The 13,796-nt window shown below is 36.1% G+C and overlaps 1 protein-coding gene across 1 annotated transcript in view; it reads left to right on the plus strand.

Annotated features, from left to right (window-relative positions):
- TFAP2D (transcription factor AP-2 delta) overlaps positions 1-13,796 on the plus strand; it is a 51,858-nt gene that overhangs the window by 34,576 nt on the left and 3,486 nt on the right. The window contains exon 7 of the mRNA XM_077159230.1: positions 1,451-1,564. Coding sequence (XP_077015345.1) covers positions 1,451-1,564 — 114 coding nt within the window. The remainder of the gene's footprint in view (positions 1-1,450; positions 1,565-13,796) is intronic.

Genomic DNA, 13,796 nt, shown 5'->3' on the forward strand with positions numbered 1-13,796 from the left:
AAATATTCTCATGACAGTACACATGTAGTTCTTAACAACATGCTTTATTTTTGAGACTCAACCAGAGTTTTAGGCAGTGAAGACAGAAGATCCTGTTTTACTTACAGCAGATAAAAACTTGTCTCTGTTCCTAGTTTGTTTGCTTGCTCACTTTCCTTCTCCCTATCACCTTACTTTCACATGGGTTTTATATAAACGAATAAGACAAATTCTGTTAAATGACACAAATTTGAGCTCTGGCAATGAACCAAAGAAAGATCACAAATGATCTTTGGCAGAATTTGATAAACTTTAAACACTTACTAATAAGCAAGTCTCCACAGATTTTAAGTTAGTAACGAATTATTCGTGTTCAACATACTTTGTCACTTTTTTAGTTGCTTGTTAATGATTCAAATACTTTGGAGCCCAGCAATGACTTGTGTCCATGCAGTGACGTTTACTCAGGATAATTTGGCCCTTCGTACTTGTGTTTGGCTACACGGATCCTCATAGTCAGGACTATATGATCCCATTTGGGAACTAGACATTGCAAAATCAGACAAAAAACCTAATCCCTATCATATCCCTTGAATATTGTGTGGCCTCATTTTAGATGACTGATGTTTTGGAGCAGTTCTTTGGAAGTCCTTTACTGTACTCTTCAGCTATGGCATTAATCTACTGCTGTTTGTTGTTTAAAGAATTATATATTTTGCTACTTTCAAATTATGTCATTTTGGACTTTAACAATTGATAATCATCACATATCACAAGGGCTTTACTGTTATCCAACATTTACAGTGATCTGTAATTAAAACTGAAACCAAAGCCCAGAAATCATAATCATTTAAAACAAGAAAGGCAACAGAAATGTCCTTTTGAGGGTACGTTTTTGCAAGTAATCAGCTTACGATAGGATATAACATGATGTTTTTGTGAGGCTAGTGGGCCAAATTGTGAATATGACCATCAGCTCCAAATATTAAGATACAACTTTAGTCCATAAGAGTCTGAATTATAATAAAACATTGGGGGGAAAGGTTTTTCAAAACTTATTTGAATCATGGCTTTGAAGAATGTCTATAACTTCTTTAAGCTTGTTTACAGATATGATACCCCCAAAATCACATTTCAATATATTTAAAAGCAAATATTAATTATGATCTTTTAATATGGATTTTTGCTTATCCTGAGGTTAATCTATGAACATTCATCGTAACAGTGGACACTAACGTTATCAATGCCCACGGATTATTACTATTTGCTTGAAGAGCTTTCCATTACTTGGGAGCAAAGTTACCATCATGAACCTCATCTGTATGTTGAGGATGGAACTTTGGAAATTTGGCTTATGAAATTCTATCTAGCGCTCTTTCAAAGAGACAACAAACCTTGGATAACATATCATGGAATGAAATTAAAGCCTCATTTCCAGTGTTCAATTACAGTTTTGAATCTTTTTTTTTAGACAAATTTGTAAAGAATTCCAAGACCTCTTGAGCCAAGACAGGTCACCGCTGGGATCCTCCAGACCCACTCCAATTCTCGATCTGGACATCCAGAGACACTTAACGCATTTCAGGTAAGACTGGTTTTCCAATGTGCTTGAGCTGTCTTTTAAATTGCTAAACCATCCTACTAACCCAGAAGTTTTAGTACTCTTTTCACAATTCCATTTAGAGATATCATTTAAATATTCATATGACGACTGAATTTTTTTTTAATTCTAAGTATCCAAGATCGAATTAAGAAAATAATCAATGTATGAAGCATCTGAATTGGAAGAGTAAATATATTTGTATGATTATGAGGAAATTGTGACTTTATGAAAAGAACACTGTTATTTCAAATAATATTTGGCACTTTCGTATCAGGATTCTGAAATCCTTCAATTAATCAGTTCTGTATACTGGTGAGGTAAATTGTTGAAAGGATAGCTGATATGAGAGAAATTAAAAGCATATCATAGACTGATTTCCTAAGCATGTGTTAATAATGCCGGGCAGGCCACGGTGGCTCAGCAGGCAAGAATACTCGCCTGCCATGCCAGAGGACCCGGGTTCGATTCCCAGTGCTTGCCCATGTAAAAAAATAAATAAAATAAAAATAATGACTACCCAATTGGAAACTGCAAATGGGCTTGTCTTACAAAGTTCCCTAAGATAGGCCACAAAAAAACAGCATATATTGAAGAGCCTGGAGTATATTATTGAAAGCAGAGTTTAAATTTCACTTTCTGAGGTTCTTTGGAATAGAACCAGAATTTTTTCTGGTTAATTGATGCCTTAGATGCAATATGGGAAAGAACAAGATGATTTCTCAGGTGACTTCTAGTTTTATAACTTTAGAATTCTAATACCTACATGATATTTCTCATTAGTATAAAACTGTTATCCTCTTTTAATCATTATCATTTGGCTAATAAAACAATGCTAAGGAAAGATTAATCTACATTGAATTTTAAAATACTTTCAATTCTTCTCGATGAACATAGAGGAGGAGGGCACTCATATAAAATAGTGGATGTTTGAATAAGGTGGGATATGGTCTGCAGTATCAGAGACTTTTACATAGAATATTTTATTTTCTAGTATGTTACAAAGCCCCTCAAGATGTAACAGACATATCTCTAAAAACTAAATTTAGTATTTATCTCCTCAAAATGCACCATTCATAGTATTTCACAGGACTTTTCTCCTATCATTCAATTAGGTTAGCGAAGATGAGTATAATAAAACTTGGAAAAAGTATATATTGCCCATAAGTTAAGAGCAAAAGGCCTAGGAGTTAGAACTATTTTCCAAACCAGGGCCTTACATATGTAAGCTGGATTGTTTGGGGCAGATTATGCAATCTCTATAAGTTTTTATTTCTCTAACAGAGAAATAGAATCCCTCCATTAAATGGTGGAGGTGAGCTAAAATGAAATAAAGAGTATAAAGCTAAAACATTCAATAAATGATGCATCATTTACCTCCCTCCCTAATCCAAGTTTAAAAGGTATGGATGGCTCCACTGTTACCTCTGTACAAATATTTTCCATATTTTTGTTTTGTACACACTAGAGAGATTTGTAATTTTTACAGATGTCCAATCAGAAGTTAATAATTTTATACAAGTTAAATGCTGAATTTAAGGAAATTTAAGTTACAAATTTACTCTAAGGAGGAGCAGCTTACCATTAAAATTACAAAGAGCCAGTGCCCTATGTCATGCCTATTAGGTTATTTTCAAGTCCGATACTACATACAGCCTACGTACAGGACTGTGAGCTCTCCTTTTTCAGTCTCAAAATAAAATAGAGCAGCAATTTGTAAACTGATTATCAGCAACTGTGTGAAATAAATAGGAAAATCATTTGTTTGCTCTTCATAGGCACAACCTGCTCATTTATTGATACATTAGTTGTCAAAGTAATATCCCAGAACTCTTTAGAGAAGACTCTCACTTCCAAAATTGGAGTGAAAGTTTCCTAACTGGGCTTTCTATGCTCTTATTTACCTCCTGGTGTAGAATATGGCAATAAGCTAATCTGGTGTTGTCAAGAGTAGAGCTGAATATAGGGTAAATCATTCCCCCTGACACTCGGTAAAAAAGAGAAGGGGATTATATTTTAGGCCTAAAAATCAAGATTTTATATGAACGCTGGTTATCAAACACAACAGTTCAAAACATATAACAATACCTTAAAAGTTTCTAACATTATATGTTATGTTTATTTACAATAATATCATCTATAAACATTTTAACCTTGCCATATATATATTGAATATTTTGAATATCAGAAAGTTATGATTTCCCATTTATTATCCTTTTTTAATATTTTCCAATTTTCAGTTATTTTGTTTTAACTATATCCCATGTTATTTATTTAGATGAAATTTTGATTTCATAATGGAAGGCAGAATATGATAGAGATCACTTAATCAAAATTTAATCTATAGGAAATTTCTTAAGCTATATTATTTTTACAAAAGATACGTGGCTGATATTTCCAATCAAAAGCCCAAACTGAAGCGTTCTGATATAGACTGAATTTAGAAGTGTGTATATTTTTAAATATGCATTTATTTAAAAAGGCATCAGTAGGGATTCCTAGCAATAGAACGATAGAAGTCAGCATATTGACAACCTTGAAATGGACTCTACACTTATAAATGTAGCCCTTAAACCTGACCACTTTAGAATTACATTAGAGCTGTTTAAAATCTCAAGAAAGGTAGCACAATTTAAAAGTTCTGATTCCTTAGATCTAGGGACTTGGGCATCTATGTTTAATTTTCTAAGCTCTGAGGTTGAGTCCAAGAGTCAGGCAGGTTTAAGAACCACAGTCCAAGGATATTCCTAGACCCATTAGATTTTATTTTTTTTGGAAGGAAAGCAATTCTAATTCATTTAAAAAGTGGCACTGAGAATTATGTAAAGTTCTGTCTTGTGTACTCTAACGTATTAAAGAAATTCTGCTCCTATTATTGTGCTAATTATCTGGGTAAAAATATGTTAGCATAGAGTGTGTCTCTTTCAGACTTTCCTACTGACAGCAGTAAATTTAATTTTGGTAATCCCATAAGCCCAAGAGAAACACAAGTTAGAAAGAAAGCATCTCACATCTGACTTTGAAAGCAGCAGGTAGAGTCAGATTTTCCAGCTGTTTTTAGTGAGTGCTGGCTGGGAGTGACGTGAGGAGAGAGTGATTGGATAGGCATAGAGGACACTCTAATTAGTAATGTCAAATTGTGCTACTATTTTATTTAGTCAAAAATTCCTTCCCAAAGCAGACCAGTTGCATAATAGCCTATATGGGCTTGAGGTGGTACCTTGAGATCTGCAGCTTACTTTCAGCAGATCAAATTTGTCTGAGTAAAGCTAAGGAATGATCCAGCCTTGCAAAGCCAGATCGATGCTGTGGGTTTTTTTGTGGCAGCTGCTCAACAGGGGGCTCTCAGAAACCTACCTGGTGTGACCGTCCTCACGAGTCACAGCCTGGAAAACTACTTGTTTCCATCAAAATGACAGAAGGCAAATTTATTCATTACTGATAAAAACTGAGTACCATCAAAAGTGTGTATTGCTTGTACAGAACACAGCAGCTAGCACAACACCTACCTGATAGGAAAAGAGATTTGAATGAAATCTGCAGAGGCCCCTGCAGACCCAAATTACTGGGAATGTCTGTGAGAATTAAACTGGGATGGCAGGAAGCGTCAGACAGACTCAACTCAGATAGAAACCAAAACCCTAATTTTCTGAAATGTTGGGAATTTCCCTCTTTGCAATTTTGGGAAATGGAAACAACTTTTCCCTTCTTTGTCTCTTATGTTCTTATAATTGCCTTGAATTTGAAGTCAAACAAAAACAGGTCTGACAATATAAGTCAGGGGTGAAGCTAGACTATTTTTAATGCAGATCATCAGAAAAATATATAAGTTTTCTTTCTCAGCATCACCTTGGGAGACTGAAATTCTATTGTATCTCTTATTTAACTGTGCTAATGGCAGGAAGTACAAGATGACTAAGATATTGCCCCATTCTTTAATAACTTCTAAAGTGGAAGGCAATTACAAAGAATTATAACAAATAAGAGAGATCCTACAATCTAGAATTAAGCAGAGTATAGCCAAATACTAGGGCAATCAGCAAAGGCTTTCATCTCTCTATCCATAGGACCAGGCACATGTTACTTGTCCAATAAATATATGTTAATAAATGCAAATGAAGGCGGGCCACGGTGGCTCAGTGGCAGAGTTCTCGCCTGCCATGCCGGTGACCCAGGTTTGATTCCCAGTGCCTGCCCATTAAAAACAAAATAAAATAAAATAATAAAAATAAATGCAGATGATGATAATATCTCAATTGGGTCTTGGGCATATTTTCTACTTGTTTATTACCAGGCCATGTGCCAGGAAGAGAAATGATCACTGTGTATAATTCACCCGCTTAAGTAAAAAGAGATATCACACCTTCTTAGAAATAGGCCCACCACCAATCCCATACTCTTTTGGAAGTAAGAAATGTATAAACAATTCCATATATCTGTTTGCTGGTGATTATATTTTTTCCTTGATTCTCATTGTTGGAAGTTCCCTTACATTTCCTCTTCTCCTTCAACATTCAGACTTTCCAACATCCCTTTCAAAGTTGTCACACAGCCTGAGCTCGAAAATTTTCAATGATAGATTGCTCTCCTCTTACCTAAACTTCCCTTCTTTCTTCTGACAACTCTTCCATTGAGGCAACTCCTGTCTCCCTAATGTCCCACTCCTTGGGGAACTTACAGTTGGTTTAATCTTCTCCCCACCCCCCAAATTCTAAAAGCAGCACTCATGTCCCCTTTGAGCTTTATCTTTTTCTGGATATTTATCCTCATTTCCTCTTTGTTCCACATATGACATTAATTCAAATTAACTCACCTAGTATCTTCTGAATGCTATGTGCTTACAACATACTCAAGACAGGATGCATGTTTCTACATAAATGTGAGCATATTTGGTCTTCAAGAAGCCTACAGTGTGTGTTTTCTGTTTGGTTGTTTGTTTTTTCATTTTCTTGGGATGGGAAAGTGTCTGGGAAAGGTAACTGGCTGTGGGTGATTGTCTTAATCTTTTGAAAGCATTATTTAGTTTCAGAAGAGAAATGAAGAGATTTCAATTAATCCCTAGTCCCCAAAGAAAACATTATGAAAGAAATTACACAATCAGGCTTAGCATTTAAGAAATAAAATTATTAGGCCTCCTTCAGGGTGTTCTGCTAGTTCGATGGGCATTTGAAGATCATTTTATTTAAGGCTATCATAAATAGTCTCCTGAATTGTGAAGAAAACAAATCCTATCAGTGTTTCCCAAATGTAAGCTCCTTTATTAAGCTTGAAATAAAATTTTAAAACTTAAACTCCAAAACTTGCGTGCCACATCCAGGTGCAAAGAAAAATATAACTGTAAGTGGTCAGGTATTATTCACTAGTTAAATAAGCAAGGAGAGTCTATATTTTAATAAGAGAAAGTGAAATCTTCACTATCAAAAATGCAGACTGAAAATAAAAAAGACAACAGTTCTCACTAACCACTCTTCTTGTGTGAATCCACGTTAAATTTCTTACATTCATTTAACATTAAGAAGGACATTTAAAAGGTAAATCAGTTCCCAATATTTATTGTACTTCACAAGGTACAAGGCACCAAACTAAATACTGCAGGAGAGACATACAAAGTAGAAGCATCTATAGCAGGTCATTTGATGACATTTTTGTGGATTTTTAAGTTGAGCACATCCAAGAATACTATTTCAAACAACAAGACACCCAGGGCAACCATTTCTTACTAGCTGGTTGCAAACCTGGTCCTGGCATTACTACATGTGTGAATAATTGACTTTGGAAAATGAATACATTGGGGGAAGAAATTTGTTAAAAATTTTTTTTTTTAGAATTTCCATCTTTGTTGAACTATCGATGGAGGAAGAGTCCATGGGGAGACAACATTAGATGGTGTGAAACATCAGAATAGAAGTCAGAAAGGCGAACTTAGTCTTCTCTTTGCTGCCAGCTGAATATGTGGAGTCAGAGCAACACTTTGACCTCTCTAGTCTCTACATCTTCCTCTGTAATGTGCAGTTGGGCTGGATGAGCCCAAAGTTCCTTCTAAACTGATGATATTTTACCCTAGTCTTGATTTACTGATCCTTTTAAAATCACTATCGATGCTGTATTTCCAACTGATTTCATTTCTTCTCTTTATATTCTCTGTTATTTTAAAAAGTCAAGGATTTGGTAAAATTGATTTAAAAAGCACAAGGGCCCTAGGCTTAGCGTTTCCATTCCCTTATCCTAAAATAGAAAATATGAAGTATCTGATAGTGATCTGAGAGATGATTATTTTATCCCTGAAATTCCATTCCCATATGTTAAAAAAGAAATAGAGTAGAGATGTTAAAAAAAAAAAAAATCTTTCCCTGCACACGTTAACTCAGATACAGTTAACTGTGGTTTCTCCTTGCATGTGTGTGAAGATGGTATCCTTAGCCGGCTTTGCTAATGAGCTGGACTGATGTAAAACAGAATCACAAGGACCCATCCCCCCCTGGACATCAGAATAAGTGGCTGAGAAGACCAGAAGGAATGTGATCTTAAGGCGGTGGATGGGCACCTGTCTCCCAATCTGGCAGAGATTCAGGGAGGTCATAGACACACACTTCCCCAGAGTGAATTCCAGAGAAACCAGCCCTATGAGATGTTTCTTGAAAATGTCTTATGGTCAAAGTATTTTTTTTGGCTATAGAAACCCTGACAAACCCTGACAATTATACCCCTCTTGAAGTATGACAATGCATATTAGCATATCAAAGCTCCCAGAACCCTTTTTGAATGAAAGGAATGCTTAGTCCAGTGTTTCCAAAATTTAATCACGGAAACTTTTTTTTTCTCAAAATACCTGTTAATATCCCATGGAACTAATATTTTGTAGTAGTCCTTGGGATAAATTCCGAAGAAGCTCTTTAACCTCTTTTTCCCAGGGAGGAAAGCAGATAGTGTGGTTAGAGGTCATTTCTTGCCCCTGAGGGAGCACATCCAGCTCCCTTGGCTGCATTTAAACTGTATGTGGACTGTGTAAAAAATACTTTGGACCCCTCCTAAACCAATTAAATCAGAACCTCAAGGGTGGAAGTTTTAAAAGAAGCTCCCCAGGTGATTCTTATATGCATGGAGGGTTGAGAGCCACCAGTTGAAGCAGCCATGGGACATTTGCGAGTATTCTCAAGGCATGACCGATGAGTAAAATTCAGATAGCCTACTACCAAAGAACTATAGACCATAATTAAATCCCATTTTAAAAGCACTTAGGGCATGAGATAATACTATCCACAAACTAAGCACGATCAGCCTGTTCTTCCTGTCCTCTGTTCTTTCAACCAGTTAGGCTGCAGAGAATAGGTGCCATAAAGTTCTAGAAGGATAAGCCCCCAGCTGTTTTCCCCAGGGTGAGGGCCTCTTTCCAGGAGTTGTACTGCTTCCGAGGTTTGAAGTCTTTATTTATCCTCATAACATCGAAAGGAAAGGAAGTGTTTACAGAGAAGTCCGGTAATTCTTTGCTCTTGTTCTGCAGAGTCTGTTCCACAGCCTCCTGCCCTCACTGTGGTCCTCATTAGTCAGGGTAGGCATTACTCCAGCGGCCACCTAAAACTACATGCGGACCTACCTGGCAGTAGCTAAATAACCTAGGAGGGAAGGGCAGGGAGGCTTATTTTGCCTTTAAATCTTGCTACCTGTGTGCCTCCCAGAGGCCAAAAAGCAAAGCTGGGATTGGTGACAATGACACCTGTATGCAATTCTGGGAAATCGAAAGATGCATGGTAGTAAGCACCATTGGAATGATGCAAAATAACAAAATAATAAGAATAAGGCATAATAACCCCACGTCTATTTCAACCATCACACATACAGAAGTGGAGGAAAACTGAAGTTTGTCAAATACCTTCTAGACAGAAAGTTGATATTTTACAAAATGAAATTGCCTTTTACTCTAACTGAAAGATGATGCAGACTATTTTCTCTTGATTTCCAGTCTTCTAGTTTGCAGTGTAAATACCATCTATTACTACTAGCTTCTTACACTCTAAGAAAGCTAGGAAAATCTAGCCATAACTGGCAGATACAACCGGGTGACCCACTACTTACTGGCAAATACTAAAGAGATGCTCGTTTTCTTTTCAGTGCATACTAAGTCAATATTTGTTTAGTAGGTGGAAAGGGTGTGCTATATCCCAAGCTCAACTCTTTAGCCATGATAGGAAGAATTCAGGGGAAGATTCCATAAGGGTTTGCTTTAGCTTGTTTAGGAAGTTATTTTAGTGGTATAATTTAAATTAGTTTGGACAAGTTAATTAAAATAGTGATAAAGTATTTCTGAAGGACAATTAGAGCAATATGGAAGCAGCTTTAGAACATATCTTTAACATCTAATAAAGCTGGTGAAATGTAAAACATATTTTACTGAAAATAAAGAAAGTCAAGCTCTTGTTCCTCTAAAATATGTCCATTTAGAATCCTTTTTTAAAAACTTATATTCCAAATGAACACTGAAGCTTCGGGAGCCTTTAAAGGTAAACACGAATAAGATCCCGACTACAAGTAAAAAAATTACTTTAAGTATAAAAAGAAGCCCGTCAGGGCGGGCCGCAGTGGCTCAGCGGGCAAAGTGCTTGCCTGCTATGCCGGAGGACCTCGGTTCGATTCCCGGCCCCAGCCCATGTAACAAAAAACGGAAAAACAAAATACAATAAAACAAGAAAATGTTTAAAAATGTTTCCCTTTCTTCCTTCTATCCTTCCTTCCTTCTCTCTGTCTTTCCTTAAAAAAAAAAAAAAAAAAAAAAAAGAAGCCCGTCAAAATGTCTATTATATGGAAATGTACTGATTGGAGCTCATCATTAATGTCAAGTATTTTATATATATATAGATGCCATTTGAGTTAAAAATGGATTGTTTCTAACATCCATTTTAAAATTAACAAAAAAAACCCAAAGGGAAATGGAGGAAAGGACCATAATTTAGCTCTTCAAACAGCAATCTCTTCTCTTCTATCCTCTAATACCTGTTACATTTCTGAGTTCATTTCTTCATTTTTAAACACCCAGTGACAGAGAATACTGTTTGTGCTTCAGCTAAACATTTCCCTTTAAAACATCAAAGGCTTTATCAATAGAATTTATCAAGTCAAGCCCACTGGTCAAAAAAAGCTAGGATGACACTTTTTAAAAGGGGAAAAACTGTACAAGTCCACAGGCACACTCATGCACACACAGCATACACACAACCTCCGTAGAAAGGGTTGCTCTCCCTTTGTGCATCCTTCCAGTCCAATCACTGAAAAGTGAACATACCCTGCCACTTAAGGGCAAAGTCAAAAAGTAGAGCTTCACCTCTGGGTCCAGAAAACAGTCACCGTCTTCTTGAACTGAGCCAGTTTGAAGAAATGGTTTATGTTGCAGAAAGATGCTTTAGAGAATGTTAATTGGGAGGTCTAGCAAAATAGGAGTTTTTAAAACTATGAATAAAATTAAGAAGATGACTGTTAAATATAAGTTACATTTTCTCTAACGTTCGGTGCCATAAACTACAGCAGTCTGGATTTGCTCAGCAGGTGATTGTATTGCTCACAGTCAGTTGTCAGAACCTTCCTGCTCCTTAGTGTGAAATTAGTAATAGGAAAGTGAAATTAATGAGCTGGAATCTAGCTAGAGAGAGAGAGAGAAACAGTCCAGGGTGAAAGTAGCTTCTAAACCTGACTAGCTTTGATCCAAACTCCCAAGTCTGGCTTTCGTTTTTCTGGTTTAGACCCGCTGATTTTGTAAGCCTTTTTCCTATGAATCGCTTGAAAGTCAGACATCTCCCTCAGAATACTTAAAACCAATTTGCTTTTTATCCAAGTGGACATGTTTTCCTTAATCCCCCTTAAATTTTGTATCATTGATTTTGGCCCACCAGTTAAGCTGCCTACCACATTAAGGTATTTCAGAACCTTGCTTCTGTTATCCAATGCAGGAATTTCCCTCTCCATTTTAATGCCGGCCATTCAGTTAAAAATCCATATCTTTCATTACATTGTTAATATTTCGAGCAGAGCGGGATTAATGAAAGAATCTTGCAGCACTCCACTAGAGCCGTCCGTCACCATTGACAATTACCCTTGCATCCACACTTTAGGTATTGTACAACCAGAAATGAATTTACCTTACTCTGCCATCATTTTTCTTATTTTTTCACAAATTTATCACATGATATTATGGGTGATCTTGTCAGATGCATTGCTAAAGTCCTATATTAAGTTGCATTGCTGCTGCTCTACTATCTTTCATAAAAAGAAATAGTGTTGCTTTATTGGGACTGCTTACTGAACCCATGAAGCCTTTCAATGATGTTCCTAGTTTTCAATACTAACTTCAGATTTTAAATAACCCATTACATGAACAAATGGTGATAAATCCATATAATGGAATACTTCTCAGCAATGAAAAGTAACTATCTATTGATAAGTACAGCAACATGGATGAATCACACAGCACAATTTTGTTAACATGGAATTCTGGGAAAAGGAAACACTATAGAGACAGAAATTAGATCAGTGGTTGCCAGGAGCTGGAGGTGGGGAGAATGAATGAAATAAATAGGGACACAAGGAAACTTTTGGGGGTAGAATGAAATAAATAGGGGTACAAGGAAACTTTTGGGGGGAATGGTGGTTACACGTTACAATTCTAATTACACATTACAATTGTGTAACCACCATTTGTTTGTCAGAAGTCAAAAAATTGTACACCTAAAAAGGGTGAATTTTATCATATGTAAATTAAAATGCTTAAATTTGACTTAAAAAAAATAACGCTACAGAAACACATTCACTATCTAGCTAAATGTGATTTAGGAACCTAGAGTTTCTAAAATCCATCTCCCTCCCTGTGCTGCTTTAAATATTAGGACATTTTCTCATATTTCATTTCACTACTTCCACTCTCATCTGATTTCTCAAAAATTACCTAACAACTCCAGCATCTCAGTACTACATGTGCAACGTGTTTTCTCTAACTTAAAATAGGAGTTTATTGGTCTTAAAAAATACGTAACTCCATTAATTATGCCATTGCCAATTTTAAATATTAAACTCCTTGAAAGTGAAGCAAGGTATCTTAATCACGATTTAATCTTTCCTATGCTAACAGGGCACCATCTCCCCAAGCCCAAGGACATTTCTGCATAATCCCCCTTTCATGGAGCATATCTTTAAAACTAAATTGAGTTTTGACCATTTAACCTTTTATGAACTCAATTATTCCATACACTGAACTCCCCACCTTTTCCTCCCTGAGCTACTGCTTCCAGGAGGTGATTTATATCCAAACACTGGTCATTTCCAAGAAGAATGTAACACCAGCTAGTGTGTTTGGGGTCGGGGGATGGGGAGGGTTAATGATAGTTCCCTATCTCAGCCCTGGTTATTGCTGCTGTAATTGCTGTTTGTTTGTGATTTGTACTGGTTTTGTTTTAATGCTTTGTGGTTGTTGTTTGTTTTTTAAAATCAGACTATAAACTTTTATTTCCCATTTACAGTAGAGAACCCAAACCACAAACTGTTGTAGATATGTGTAACATCTTATTTGTCACTTGTAATGCATTCTTTGATTCTCACTTAGGCCTTAAGGCTGCCTGTATGGATATAACCTCACCCATCTGTTTTCTTTTTGTTGTCCTGTTTGGATTCCAGTCTTATATTCTTTTTTGTGCAATGTCACTCCTTTATTCCCATGAGTTAACTAGTCTTAAAATTCTGGTTAAGTCCTCTCATCAATTTGGCAAGTGTCTATCCTTTGATATGACTACTTTTTCAACATACTTAATTAAAGAAACTATTTTTCTTCAATATCATCAAAGGAGCTTTGAAAGGTGAGTGGACTTAAGACTGGCTGGGAAGAAGGGAGGAGACAAATAAAGGTGCACAAATAGAAATGTCTATGAGAGGTATGGGGATAGGGAGGAGACAAACTGGACTAAGTCATACAAAAATAAGAAATAGAAAACATCATTACATTAGGTGAATAAAGGAGACTGGGAAATGCAGTTGCATTAAGAAATCTGGTACAACATTTGTATCTTCTGCCAATGTTTGCAAAAGTTTTTTAAAATGTTGCATGGAGTTTGCATAACTAGCACAATACCAAATGTCTGACTGGAAATAAAGTTTTAGATGAATTTGAATTAAGAAAAACTTCTACATTTGGCTACCTACTTCAAACCACCATGGCTACTATTTAACTTAAATAGTAGTG

Source organism: Tamandua tetradactyla, chromosome 5 (genome assembly GCF_023851605.1).
Source record: "Tamandua tetradactyla isolate mTamTet1 chromosome 5, mTamTet1.pri, whole genome shotgun sequence".
Classification (NCBI taxonomy): Eukaryota; Metazoa; Chordata; class Mammalia; order Pilosa; family Myrmecophagidae; genus Tamandua; species Tamandua tetradactyla.